This window comes from Malassezia globosa, assembly GCF_000181695.2.
Source record: "Malassezia globosa CBS 7966 chromosome Unknown mgl_sf_7.1, whole genome shotgun sequence".
Classification (NCBI taxonomy): domain Eukaryota; kingdom Fungi; phylum Basidiomycota; class Malasseziomycetes; order Malasseziales; family Malasseziaceae; genus Malassezia; species Malassezia globosa.
Genome location: NW_001849865.1, coordinates 539107 through 552704, shown reverse-complemented (window position 1 = coordinate 552704; position 13598 = coordinate 539107). Strand labels below are relative to the sequence as shown.

Genomic DNA, 13598 nt, shown 5'->3' with positions numbered 1-13598 from the left:
TACCCCTGCCACCGCGCCCTATCTCGAGGAACTATGTACCCTGTGCGTAGGATGACGTAGTACGAGCCCAGACGACACCGAAAAGCAAAGAGATTCTAGCAAGCACATCGCATCAGCCAAGTGAACTTGCTAATTCAAGCTCCAGGTCAACAAGAAGAAAAGGCATCGGTCGTGGATACTACAGTCTCTCTCACACAGGGAGAGGTGTGGGGATGGGAGCAGATGGAACGAGAAAGAATCCGGAGCCTTGCCTTTCTACAGGCGGACCTAAAGACAGGTCTGGGCGTTTGGTTACGCGAGCGTCATATGTATTTCGATAAAAAAAGTAGAATCACACCTACACCAACACGGCTGCAGCAAGAGTAAGAGCCAGTCTCCATCTATTACTGCTGCTGACCCATGAGACGAGCATTCTCCTCAGAGAAGCGTGCTCCCACACGTTCCGAGTGTTTCAGGAACTTTTGCGTGCAGTGAGACACACACTCAGTCTCTTTGGTCGTGAGGGCGCGCGACGTAAAGTCGTTGATGCAGCCAGAGAAGCAGCGCTCGACGAGGCCCGAGTACAGCCCCATAAAGTCTTTCATTTGCTTCTGCTCGATGATACGCTGCATCTGCAGCTGGTCTGAAGACGAAAGCGTGGACACTGCGTGGTGAGACGAGACAATGCGGACATACAATCCATCTTGGCGCGCGGTCACAGACGATTTCGTTGAGAAAGACTCGGTCGACAAATGTAGCGAAACCAAGGGGCAGGTACGACGCCGCGCAATGCTTACATAAGCACATCGGTCACCTGTCGGTGAGTGTGGACTGCACACGTACACGCACACCCTCCACGCACCGTCGGCACCGCTGAGGCCTCTTATTAGACAGCTGTGGATCTGAGTCACATTCGCGGAGCAATTCACGTTTTTTTTTTTTTTTATTTATTTTTTTGGAAAGCCAACTGCGCCGGGGCATTTGACTTTCTTTTACGACGTTCCGTGGCAACGCACCGTTTGACATCGATAACTCTAACTACTGCAATCCATGGCGTTACGTTGTCAATTTGAAAACTCGTCCGAAATTGGCGTGTTTGCCAGGCTAACGAACTGGTACTGCCTTGTGGCCGTTGGTGGGTCTGCCAACTTTTACACCACGTTCGAAATTGAGTTGGCCGACCTGATGCCAGTTGTTCACTGCACCATTGCAGGCACACGGCTCGTCGGCCGCTTGACGGTTGGTAACCGACACGGTCTCCTTGTTCCCATGACGACAACCGACCAGGAACTACAACACTTGCGGAATAGTTTGCCGGACAAGGTGGCTATCCAGCGCGTGGAAGAGCGCTTGAGTGCCTTGGGCAATGTGATTGCATGTAATGACTATGTGGCCATTGTACACCCGGATCTGGATCGTGAGACAGAGGAGATCATTGCGGACGTACTAAAAGTGGAAGTGTTCCGACAAACAGTGGGTGATAATGTGCTGGTCGGCTCGTATGCGACCATGTCGAACCAAGGCGCACTTGTGCATCCCAAGACCTCGTTGCAAGACCAGGACGAATTGTCATCGCTGTTGCAAGTACCGCTCGTTGCAGGCACGGTGAACCGGGGATCAGATCTGATCGGTGCAGGATTGCTGGTGAATGACTGGGTGGCGTTTGTTGGCCTCGATACCACAGCTACAGAAGTGAGCGTCATTGAGTCGACGTTCCGCTTGCAGAACCAAGAAGCTGGCGCTGTTGTGGACCAGCTGCGCGATGCGTTGGTCGATTCGTATGCATGATTCCATGTATAGTACCTATATGAATCAACGTGGTCGTGTGCGCATGTGAATAGATGAGGATGGATGATGGCATGCCAATGCGGCAGAGCCGGGGACAGGGGACAGACAATGGTGTGCAACCTGCACTCCCAGTCTTGCGTTCCACACGCACACACTCACGCACACACACACACACACACACACGCAAACATACAGCCATACCCACACCAACATACACCCCCCTACCCACACCGTCACTTCCTCACACACGGACCGATGCCACAGATGGGCGCATCGATGCGGCACTGTGATCCGCACACGCACTTCTTCCCGTTCTGCTTACGATGTAGATGTTGTAGGGGATGCAAATGCATCGACGGACGGATTGGAGAGGGCCATGTGCCGAAGATCCGCCTGTGACTGATCGGCAGCGACTTGCGTGTGGCCCAAAGGCGCGGCTTGCAGCATTTCAGCGCGGGCCTCGTCTCTAGCACGTGCACGAGCCACTGCGGCGTCTTTGTCAATAAGGCCATGTGCGGCACCGACGGCCGCCAAGTACCGCCGCAACGGGCCCGTGAGAGCTGGGGCAAGCGAGATTTTGTCCAGTAGTTCGATCACCAGCAGGTAGAATGTGGGAGTCGCAGCTTTGTGGGCATGTGGGTCCATCTCATACATGGACGCGAGGCCCAGGAGCACCTGAGCAACGACGGGCGTCCAGGCCGAGATGTTGCGTGCCTGAGTCTCGTTGTCGAGCGGCAAGAACACGCTGATGATTTCCTCGGCGAGTGGGAGGAAGCGTTCGCTGACCTCCGCACGATGAGCAGCGAAGCCGGCGCGGTGGTCATTGTGCATGCGAAGGTACACATACACAAGCGTGGACGCGGACGTGCTTTCCTGCTTGAGCAGATTCGGCAGCTGCTTCATGAAGCCGACCTTCCAGAGCGACGTGCGCAGAGTGCGGTCGGCATTGAAGCGGCGGGAGAAGCGGTAGCTGTCTTCCAGGGCGGCTGTGAGGCGGAGGAGCTGCGGCACTGGCACTGCCTCGTACACCTCGGTGTTCTGCAGGAGCTCGTTGGACGTCTCGATCAAAAGGAGCTGCAGCACGCACTTGACGATGATCTGCTTAAAGGCGTGCCGGCGCTCGTGGGCCGGCAGGGGGTCATCTGGCGACGAGAGTGCGGGGTCAAACACCTGCGACGCGGTGGTGGCACGGAACAGACGGAGGAACGCATCGACCACCTGCTGCCAGCAAGTGTCGTCCATCTGCGCCATGTTGTGGATGATGAGTTCCTGCAGGCAGGATGTGCCGATACGCGCAAGTGTGTCGTTTTCCTGGCATATGCACGCGCATAACAGTTCCAGCAGGCCTGGGAGCCGTGGCTTGAGCGTGTGGAAGAAGTGCGTCCAGAGTGCGACGAGCTGCCGGAGCGCCTGAATCATCGTTGTCGAGAGCCACACGCTCATGTCTTCCTGTGTCGAGAAGCGCGTGACGTCCGAGCGGTTCCGCAGCACGTTGAAGATCGGGAACAGCACATCGTTGCAGACCTGGTCCCAGAACGTCATGGAGAACGTGCCGCCCTGCTCCACCAGGATCGAGAACAGGGCATCGAGCGCGACGCGGCGCACTTCCAGGTCGTCGCCGGTCATCAGGATGTCGTAGAGCGAGAACAGCATCGGCAGCCACAGCGACTTGGCCGGCGTGTCCGCCGCGTGGGCAGCCTGCATTGACGCCGGCACGATCGACTTGAGCAGCTCCGTCGCTGGCAGACTCACGCGCTGGTTCGTCACCTTGCCGAACTGCGCCAGACACACACACAGGTCGGCGAAGCTGCCATTCACCAGAATCGCATGCATGTGCTGCTGCTGCACACGGCGCACGAGTTCAAACGCAAAGAGGGCGATGCGCTCGGTCGCACTCGCCGCGACGCCAAACACACTGAGGATCGTCGTCCATCCGGACCGGATGCGCTCGGCGCGCGTCTGCACCATCTGGTCGAGGCACTGCAGCACCATTTCCTTGGCGCCCGTGTCGGCGTTGCGACGCATTGTGTACTCGAACGGCTTCAAGAAGTCCTTCTGGAACGTGAAGTGGAGGAGCTCTTCCTTCTCGAAAAACTTGCTCGCGAGCTGCCGGAGCGAGTCGAGGCCAAATGCACTCACGGCCGGGTTCGGATGGCAGCACACATGGTAGAAGTGCTCGCCCAAGGATTGCCCACAGACGCGACCACTCCATGCGGATGCGCCCCATGTTGTAGTAGGAGATTTCGAACGACCTTTTGCAGCGAGAACAGCCGCGGATTTGTCCGACAAGCCGGAGCTCTGGATCTCCTCCCACGACACGTCGCACAGCGACTGCACAAAGTCCACAATTGCCTCGCCGGACAGCTGGGGCGTGGCGGAAAACACCCGGTCGGCTGTGACGGTGATCTCACTGGAGGCGCCGGCCTGGATCTCATCCTCATGCGGCATGTGCGAGGTGCCCCGCGATGTCGATGACGTCGACGATGTCGCTATGGTGGTGGCCGCTACGCCCGACGCCTGCATCGTCGATGCCGGCGTCGCGCCAGACGACCCCGGCGACGGCACCACGACGGGCCGCCGCCCCAGGTCCGGCAGCGTGCGCTCGTCGACGCCACCACTGATCAGCTGGAATCGCTCCAGCTGGCTCACACACGTTAGCACCTCGCGCCAGCTGCCCTGCAGGAAGTTGCCTTCTGTGTGTGCAATGTCTAGCAGAGCCTCGATCGTCGCGACGTTCTTGCTCTTCATCTCGCCAAAGTTGTTGAGGAACGTGAACTTGGCCAGTGTCGTGATGAACGCATTGCGCTCGAGCTCGAGGCCAAAGAAGCACACGATCTTGATGGCGTCCTTGAATCCATCGAGCGCCATGCGGATCGTGTCGGCGTCGTTCGAGTTCTGCAGTGGCGCAGATATGCCGGCGAGGAACGACATCCACGCGACCTCGAACATTGGCTTCACGTGCTCCATGTGCGACGCACTAAAGTACCGCTCCGCCAGCGCTCGCTGCACACCGGCCTGCTGCTGCGCATGCAGCATGGTGCGGAAGAGCACCTCGGTGCGGTTCGCCATGCCCTGCGTCTGCAGCACGTACGCCTCGTGCTGCAGATCACGGCCGACTGTTGCGATCACGCCGGCGAGCCCGCCCGATGTCGGGACGGTCGGTGCCTCTTCGCCATAGAGCTTGATCTCGTTCTTCTGAATCTCGTCGTAGATGGCTGTCAGGTACTCCTCCGGCAGATCGCGGTCGTCATCGAGGCCTGCGTTGTTCTTGAGAAAGTCCTGCAGTGTCATGCGGTGCTTGACCTGCGGGTTGTGCGCATCTGTGTTGAGCATGATGACCGAGTAGGCTAGCTTGTATGCTGTGTCGGCGTTCGCAAACGCCGTCTGGTTCCCATCCGTGTACCGCTCGGCAAATTTGAGCATGAAGCGATCGATCTTCTGGGCCTCGCCCGGCAGGCGGAATGCCTGCAGGAAGCGGCGCAGCGCCGTCGTCAGCGGCATGTGATCGAACTGCATCAGATCCACAAACGCATGCATCGTCGCGATGTTGTGTGCATCGCCCTCTCCCAGGTACTCGCCGATGGACCGCTTGCTTAGCCCGTCCGCATAAAACAGGAAGCGCGCAATCGCCTCTGGCTCACCGCCCCTGATGAACCCGTGCTCAATGAGCTGCGCAATACCCCGCTTCGGCTTGAAGTTGAACGTGCGAATGGCCTCGAGCAGCACCGTCTTGCGCTGCTTTGCGTTCTCGAAACGGCCCGGGTCGTCATCCATGCCTGGTGGCGCGGCTGCCGTCGACGCCGACGCCGATGCCGATGCCGATGCCGATGTCGATGCCGATGTCGATGTCGATGTCGACGCTGACGCTGACGCTGCTGACGCCGGTGCTGCTGACGCCGCCGTGCTCGAGCCCGTCGCCGCGTCGTCTGCATGTGCAGCGCCCTCGTCCGTCGATCCGACGGGCTCCTCGATCAGGCGGCCCATCCACTCGACAAGCGAACGCAGCACGCTGCAGAGGCATTCAAGGCTGTGGCGCTTTAGGCGCACATCCACCGACTCGGCCTCTTTGCGCTCATCCGGTACCTGCGCGCCCTCTGATCCTGGCATCTGCGTCAGTCGCGATATCACATTCATGAGGCGCTCATACAGATTCTCCAGGGCCGTGCGGTCGCAGTCGTAGTTCAAATACACTTCCACGAGCGCCTGCGGGTCCTTGCACAGACGCAGCAGCGTATGGAGCAACACCAGTTTCTGTGCCATGGGACTCGAGCGCATCTCCAGGATCGGCAAGTAGATCTCGTTCATCAGCACCTCAATTTCCTTCTTCATCTTGTTCCGCATGCCCGAGAGTACGAGCCAGAAAATCTCACAGCTCTCTTCAAACACCGGCAGCACACTGCTCACGGCATTCCGGCTGATGCACAGGCACAAGTACTGCTTCACGGCCTGCACGAACGTCGACTCGCCACCGCTCGTCGTGCTGTGGAAGCGCACCGTCCCAGTCGTAAACACGTGCATGTGCTGCTGCAGCACGCCCTTCACCGTGCGAAGAGCGAGCAGCTTCGAGCGCATCGAGTACGACTTCATGTCCCGCTCGCTCTCTGAGCTTAGCGGCTTCATCGTCAACTTGCAAAGCGCACGCAGCACCAGAAACGCATCTTTCACAAGCAGGTCCGGTGCATCCATCGGCAACGACGCCTCGTCCTTCTCACCTGCATCCAGCGAGTGCCGGCTCTCTAGCATCTGCAGCGTCACAGGCTCTGCACTCGTGCTGGTGTCCGTCGGCTCGCCATGCGCCTCTTCCAGCGGCATGCGGCTGAACACCGCACCGACCATTTGATTCAGTGCTCCCTGGGCAATCCCTTGGTTCACCGGCGTCCGGCTCATCAGAAACACATTGTACACGGTTCGCACCGATCGCAGCAAACTCGACTGATGCACCCGGATACTCACCGACAGCACACACGCGAGCAGCGCCTTGACGATCTGCACCGACACACGCTCGTCGAGCTGGTCGTCGAAGCAATCACACACCGTTTCGACCACCAGATCCGCCAGTGGTGACTCTGCCGTCTGCGCATATGTACCGGCGTCGTCTTCGGCAAAGAACGCATAACTCACGAGCTTCGCTATGCAGTCCAGCGACGTCGTTTGCAGCCCCACACTCTTGGATGCACATGCCTGCCGCAATGGCTCAAAGACAACGCGTGGGTCTAGAACAACTGGTGTTTCCTGGGTATCAGGGCCCGACGTGGCTCTTCGCACCATATCCAATGCCGTAGTCGCGCTCTCTTTGAGTGCCTTGTTGCGCCGAGCCTCCTTCGAGGACGAAATGGTCTCGAGTGCCGATACGACAAACACTGCACCGCCACGTGTGAGGCTTTTGGCCGATGACACCGAGTGGTGCATTGTACGCTCCGTTCCTATCGTTGACGGCGACGGCGACGGCGACGACGACGATGCCGCAGCTGTAGCAGCTGAGATTGCTACTACGGGTACTGGCGCCGGCGATGGCGATGGAGATGGCGACTTTGGTAATGGTGTTGGAGCCTTTGCCTCCTCCTTCTCTTGCTGTGCCACTGTGATCGGCGAAACTCCCGCATCCTCAGAATTCACGATCCCACTGTCAGCCTCTGGCTTCACTAACTCGGTCTCGTCCATCTCCCGTGCAGACCGCTGGCCATCATGCTGATCATGTAGCTTATCAATCACAGAGCCGGTCTCCTGATCGTCGCCACCACCTGGCACATGGTCATGGTGCGTCGACTCGGCAACTCCTGGGGCACTGTCTGTATTTTGCGTGGCTTCCGCACCTTCTGAACGCTCGTTCTCGCCGTTCGCGTCCAAGTTCTGCATCGAATCTTTAGGCTTTGCGCTCGTCATCTCAGCCACACTCGTCTCGTTCGTTCGGTGAGCGTCGTCCTCGTTCTTGTCCGCATCCACAGAGTCTCCACGTGCGTGGTCTTCCCTCTGTATGGCGGTCTCCGGACCTGCATTCACCGCGTCCGGTTGCGCTTCAGATGGTGGACGAACCGTGGGCTCGTCTACTTCCATGCGTCGTCACACCGACACACACACAAACACAAACACGCTCGCTGTTGAGTGTTGTTCGCCACGTACGACTTGTAGCCTGCCTGACCAACTTTCTGGTCGCTCCTCCCCCCTCGCTTCTTGAACGCACTCTGGCACTGGCGGCGGGTCGGCTGACTAAAGCCAGACTTGCTCCACCTTCCCCTCGACCCCATTTTTTTTTGACCCAGCAGTACTTAGATGCATCGCCCACATGCGCGAACAAACAATCGTTGCCTGACCGACTGTTCCCACTTTACGTCTTCCCCAGCTCCCTGGCCCCGTCGTTCCGCTGGGGCTCTTTGGTGCACCTGCCTTCGTAGACTCAAGCGTAGTGGTGCATATACGAGATATGACCAACGAGCGTGCTTCGCTCGATTTGGCGTCCCTGCAGCAGCAGCTACAAAAACATCGCTCTTCATTGTCAGATGCGATCCTTTCACATCTACCATCGCCATCAGCTTCATCGCCGCCCGCATCCAAGCAATCGCCTGTTGATGTCCGTCGTCCTGCGACTCTTGGTGTTGGAGCGACGACTGATGGGGGCAAATCTGCGCCGATCCATCCCTCGGATCAAAAGTTTCGCGCGAAACTAGGTGCTCGAGCTGGGCAAAAGCGGGAACATGCATCAAGCTCATTGAACGAGCCTCAGGACGGCAGCGATATCGACGAAGAAGCAGACACGCGCTCCTCTGTGCCCCGCAAAAAAGCGCCCCAGAAAACGTCCGACATCTTTGCGGCGGCCGAGGCCAAAGCCAAAGCCGCGCATACAAAGGCACCACCTCGTCCTGTGCCGCCGGACTTGGCCACTATGAGCAAAGCTCAGCGCAAAAAATGGAATAAGCGTCAACGAATCGCAGAGTCTGTCTCTAATGCTTCGGACAAGACTCCATCCCTTCGTTCCTCGCAGTCTCCTCCCAATGCACTTGCCTCGTCTGAGCCGTCGCCTGTTCCGACTCAGGGCATCGCTTCTGGGTCTGGTGAGGACGTTCAGAACGCATCTACTCAACTGGATAGTCATCATAAGGTACCTGTGCCTTTGCTGGAGTCATCGTCCTCCTCGTCTTCCTCATCGAATATGACGCCACTGCAATCGTCCATGCTAGCCAGCTTGCAAGGCGCCAGATTCCGATCCATCAACGAGCGACTTTATACCCATCACTCAAGTGACGCGCTCGCATTTATGAAGAACGAGCCGCAGCTCTTCGATGACTACCACGCAGGATTCCGTCAACAGGTGCGCAAGTGGCCTACGAACCCCGTGGACCGGATCGCGGATTTGCTCATACGAACGAAAAAAAGCCACGCTGACCGGTATCCCATCCGTGCTTCAAATCTACCTGGAGCGCTTATCGTCGATCTAGGTGCTGGCGAAGGTGGACTTGCGAAGAAACTTGCCCCGCATGGCTTCCACATATTGAGTTATGATCTCGTCACGACCGCTGATGGCTGGGTTCGTGGACTCGATGCTGCCGCCATTGATGCTCTCCCATTGCCAGGTGTATTCGCACCCCTCGGACTTGTGTGGCATCACGCCACGTCTGCTGCCATGGTCGACGTAGCTATTTTTTGTTTGAGTCTCATGGGCACAAACTGGGTTCACATGATCTGTGAAGCTTGGCGCGTCCTGAAGCCCGGGGGCGAGCTGGTCATTGCCGAGGTATCAAGTCGCTTCGGCTCCACGGGCGAAACTCTTGCATTTACAGAATTGGTCAGGGCATTAGGCTTTCATCTCGATTGGCAAGACTCGTCCAATACGCATTTCGTTCTACTGAAACTCTCGAAAACCATGGATTATCGGCAAGCGTCTCAGGAGGCCCTATCCCCTATTGAGCATACTATGGTTTCCAACACGAGGACCAAAGTGGATCCTCTTGCATTGCGTCATGCTGTGGCACAGCCCGCTCAGGCACAAGATGTCCTCGACTTACTGGTGCGTAGCGGCGCACAAATTCTCAAACCATGTCTATATAAACGAAGATAATGCCGTCAACATAGGATTTCACGTTGCTTCGAAAAGGATATTGCGTTGGATGTCGAGTTGTTGGTTGATTTATGCGTGCCTAACCCTGGTCTGTGATAGATCACTTTTTTTAGACCGTGACACTGTGCCCGTGTAGTATCAACGGTGTCGTGTCTTGCTCTCATCAGGCTTCGTCGCTCCACACAGAATATTCCTCCTTGGGGTTCGTCATCTGCTTTCATTTTGACCGACCAGGGAGAGACGAAATACGCACTCTCTCTGCATGCAGCACTGTAAACGTCGGCTTGTTTATGCACGATTGGTGCCAACAATGCCAAGACGCAACACGTTCAATGTGCAAACACCTGATCATGTCACGTGCATGACCACGGAAATCCGTGCAATGGGGAACTGAGCCGCGTCTTTTTTTTTGCCAAAAGGCTTCGTGTGGCTGTAACTTTGTCCGCAAGGGGAGAAAGAGAAGCTCCGGGCGTATACATTTCATGGGTTCGTGAGCGCTTTTGCATCCGTCGTCTCTTTTTTTTACTGACGCTCCAGGTCCCCGATCTGTGTCAGAGACACATCCTTTCTCACCGGAACATACGGCGCCGCAAGCTCGTCCATCGCTTGCGCAGACTTCTTTAAATCACACTTTATTCCGTCGCGCAGGCAACAGCACAAGTTCTCAGCGCACGTCGCAAGCGTCTTCTGACAAATCGTCTCATTCAGATAACAGAGTGTCTTCCGCGGCCTCGTCATCCAGTCGATCAGACTCTGACACGTCCTCGTCGAGACAGATTGACAAAGTGTCGTCGTCCGCGACATCTCGAAGCCAGGGTCAAAACCCAACCACTTCTCTAACCTCCTCCTCTGATAGTAGCTCTAGCGACCGACCAACGTCGCGTCATTCTCCTAGGCAGGAGTCTTCTTCTCGAGAATCGTCTGAAAGCGAGAGATCCTCGACAGAAAACACTCGCACATCATCAGAAGTGCGACCGACGTCCTCCGAAAGCAGAGCCAGGTCTTCGTCTGAAGAGCGCTCAACCACGTCGGAGAATAACAACCGAAGCAGCTCCTCTGACGAACGCTCAACCACGTCGGAGAATAACAATCAGCGCAGCTCGTCTGAGGAGCGCCCAACATCATCCGAAAACAACAACAATAGAAACACTTCCTCCGAGGAGCGCCGGACAACTCGAGACAACCGAACTACTCAGGAACCGACGCGAACCATGGACCGAACTAGTTCTTCGGGTCCTCGAGAGACCTCCAGGTATGTCGAAATTGTTTATGCTAACTCTCCGCCAGCGAGAATAACAACAACAACAACAACGACAACAACAACCGCACCACAGGAGGAAATGAACAGGGCAGTGGTGGCGCGAGCTCGTCATCACCATCGAACAACAACAACTCGTCCTCAAACGAAAACAATACCACGCGCGGTGGTGGTGGCAGGAATGGCGAGAGCTCATCATCGCCGTCGAACAACAATAATTCGTCCTCGAATGAAAACAATACCACGCGAGGTGGCGGCGGTTCTGGTCCCAGCAGAACCTCGTCAAACGAAGGAAACGACTATCGCACAAGTAGCAGTGCAGAACCGTCGCCCACGTCAAGTAGTAGCAACGATACATCAACATCAAGCAACAATGGCGGAGCAGGCGGCCCTACGAGGACATCCAGCAGTAGCGATGGGAATGCGGGCCCAACCACCAGTAGTGGTGGCAATAATAGCAACAGCTCATCGGGTCCGAGCAGCAGCAGCAGCAGCAGCAACAACAACAATGCCGATGGTGCCGGCAATAGCAGCAGCAGCAGCACATCAGGACCAAGCAGCAGTAGTGGTGCATCAAGTACAAGCAATGGTGCTGGCGCTGATTCCAGTTCTGCATCGTCATCATCCAATTCTGGCCCTTCAAGTTCATCATCAAGTAGTGATGGTGCTGCCGCAGGAAGCAGCAGCAGCGCTTCGTCGTCTAGTCCAACAGACTCGGCGTCTTCCTCGGCGGCGCCCGCATCATCAAGTGGTCCTATCACAGCAACATCAACAGATGTGTTTGTGACGACTATTAACGGCAAAGCCGTTACATCGACGCGCCAATCCGTGTTTACATCGACACCCGGCGTTGGTGACCGTAAGTCTGGCGGGTCAAATGACAACAATGGCTTCTTTGATGACAGTGGCAAAGTCGGCGGTACTTTTGCTGTCGTTGGTATCGTTGTAGTGGCCTCGCTTTTGGGTCTAGGATGGTTCCTCTATCGTCGCCACAAAGCTAAGCGTATGGATAGGGATGTCATGGCTGCTGCTTCAGCCGCGCAGGCCACCACTCGCACACCGTTCGATGATGATGACGAGTACATGGGCGGTATGGACAATGCCGCAGGGGGTCCGTTCCACACACCTGGCGAAGGCAGTGGGTCAAATGGCGCATCGATCGATGGCAATGGTGGAAATGTCATGCATCCTTACTACTCAACAGCGTTCAACCAGTCTGGCTACCATCAGCCTGAGCACTACCTGAACATGGTCGATGACCCATATGCGAGCTCTTTGAATGGAAGTGGCAACGCCGGCGCTGGTCCTGCCCTGGGCATGGGAGGATTGGCTGCACCTGCAACGCAATACTACTCGCCGCATCGTGGCCCCAGCATGTCGAGCGACTCACAGCGCGGTTACTATGAAAGTGTGCCAACCGATTTGGGCTACAACAACAACAATACCAACGAATACAACTTCATTCAACGTCCGTCTTTCGATTCCGTGCCGTATGGCGCAGGATCGTCGGCAGCTGCTTATGCAGCTGCCCCACAGGATCCTTTCCGTGATTCATCAGAGCCAGACTCGACTCGCGTAATGCCTACCTTGCCAAGCATGGGGGGCATATCTGGCGGTTCTGGACGTGTCTCCTCTGCATCAGAATACGAGCCCGCGCACAGCACGATGGGTCACCAGCAACCTGTGTCGCTTCCAAACATGCCTCAGAACTCTGTTCAACCCACTGCATTGCACAACATGAGTAACAGTAACTACAATCATAATCTAATGGACACTCAACATGTTGGTGGAGTGCCAAACGACCAAAATAGTGGCGTATGGCCCCCATACGTTTCGGGCGCTGCGCCTGTGTCGTACAATGCGCCATCCGCATCTACATCCGCATTTTCGACAGAAAACGGCATGGTCAATCAGTCCGCCGTTGCTGATCGAGCACCGGCGTACGATCCGGGCGACAACCCACCTCATGTATCTGATTCAAAGCAGATACCAGTGTCTATGCCAAGAGAAGGAAGCTCTGATAATGCTGTAACTCAATTCCCGCCAGAACGTGCTAATGGGGTTGTCCAAGCGTTTGGTGGTGACAATGAGGGCCAGAGTGCATTCGACCATGGAGATTGGGACCCGCCTGCGCTCTCGAGTGCCTGGTTCCCAACGTCAGTTGGTGACCAGCCTGGCATGTTGCAGGGCTTGCACACTCAGCAACAAGGCCCGATCAACTTTTCTGATCGTGACGTGCCGACGCCACGAGCAAGTGCGCAAAATCTCATGGTTCGGAACCCGTCGCCTGAAGACCATATTTAATTTGCACAGACGTCATGATGTTTGTACTATTTCTTTTCATGTATTAAATGGTCAGGCACGATAGCCTTTTTTTTTTTTTCCCTGTTTGCAAGCATGCGAACCGCCATGAATCGACATCATAGGACTGACCAACTGATTGTACATCGGTCTAATTTGTTCATTGCTTTCTTTGCACTGTTTTTGATTCATCTGTAGTTCTACATGGAAGACGAGAAA

At 56.3% G+C, this 13598-nt stretch overlaps 5 protein-coding genes across 5 annotated transcripts; 3 read left to right on the top strand and 2 right to left on the bottom strand.

Moving 5' to 3' along the window:
* Window positions 1–383: 383 nt before the first annotated feature.
* On the bottom strand, window positions 384–611 carry MGL_3034 (uncharacterized protein; the record flags this gene model as incomplete). The annotated part of the gene is made up of 1 exon (XM_001729996.1): window positions 384–611. One exon carries the CDS (start codon window positions 609–611, stop codon window positions 384–386), a length of 228 nt encoding a protein of 75 aa, XP_001730048.1.
* Window positions 612–1029: 418 nt separating this feature from the next.
* MGL_3033 (uncharacterized protein) lies at window positions 1030–1767 on the top strand (the record flags this gene model as incomplete). Its single annotated transcript, XM_001729995.1, has 1 exon — window positions 1030–1767. The coding sequence occupies one exon, from the start codon at window positions 1030–1032 to the stop codon at window positions 1765–1767; it is 738 nt and encodes a 245-aa protein (XP_001730047.1).
* A 318-nt stretch (window positions 1768–2085) lies between these two features.
* MGL_3032 (uncharacterized protein) lies at window positions 2086–7821 on the bottom strand (the record flags this gene model as incomplete). Its single annotated transcript, XM_001729994.1, has 1 exon — window positions 2086–7821. One exon carries the CDS (start codon window positions 7819–7821, stop codon window positions 2086–2088), a length of 5736 nt encoding a protein of 1911 aa, XP_001730046.1.
* Window positions 7822–8188: 367 nt separating this feature from the next.
* On the top strand, window positions 8189–9820 carry MGL_3031 (uncharacterized protein; the record flags this gene model as incomplete). The annotated part of the gene is made up of 1 exon (XM_001729993.1): window positions 8189–9820. One exon carries the CDS (start codon window positions 8189–8191, stop codon window positions 9818–9820), a length of 1632 nt encoding a protein of 543 aa, XP_001730045.1.
* Window positions 9821–12083: 2263 nt separating this feature from the next.
* Window positions 12084–13382, top strand: MGL_3030 (uncharacterized protein; the record flags this gene model as incomplete). Its single annotated transcript, XM_001729992.1, has 1 exon — window positions 12084–13382. The coding sequence occupies one exon, from the start codon at window positions 12084–12086 to the stop codon at window positions 13380–13382; it is 1299 nt and encodes a 432-aa protein (XP_001730044.1).
* Between the last annotated feature and the right edge of the window lie 216 nt (window positions 13383–13598).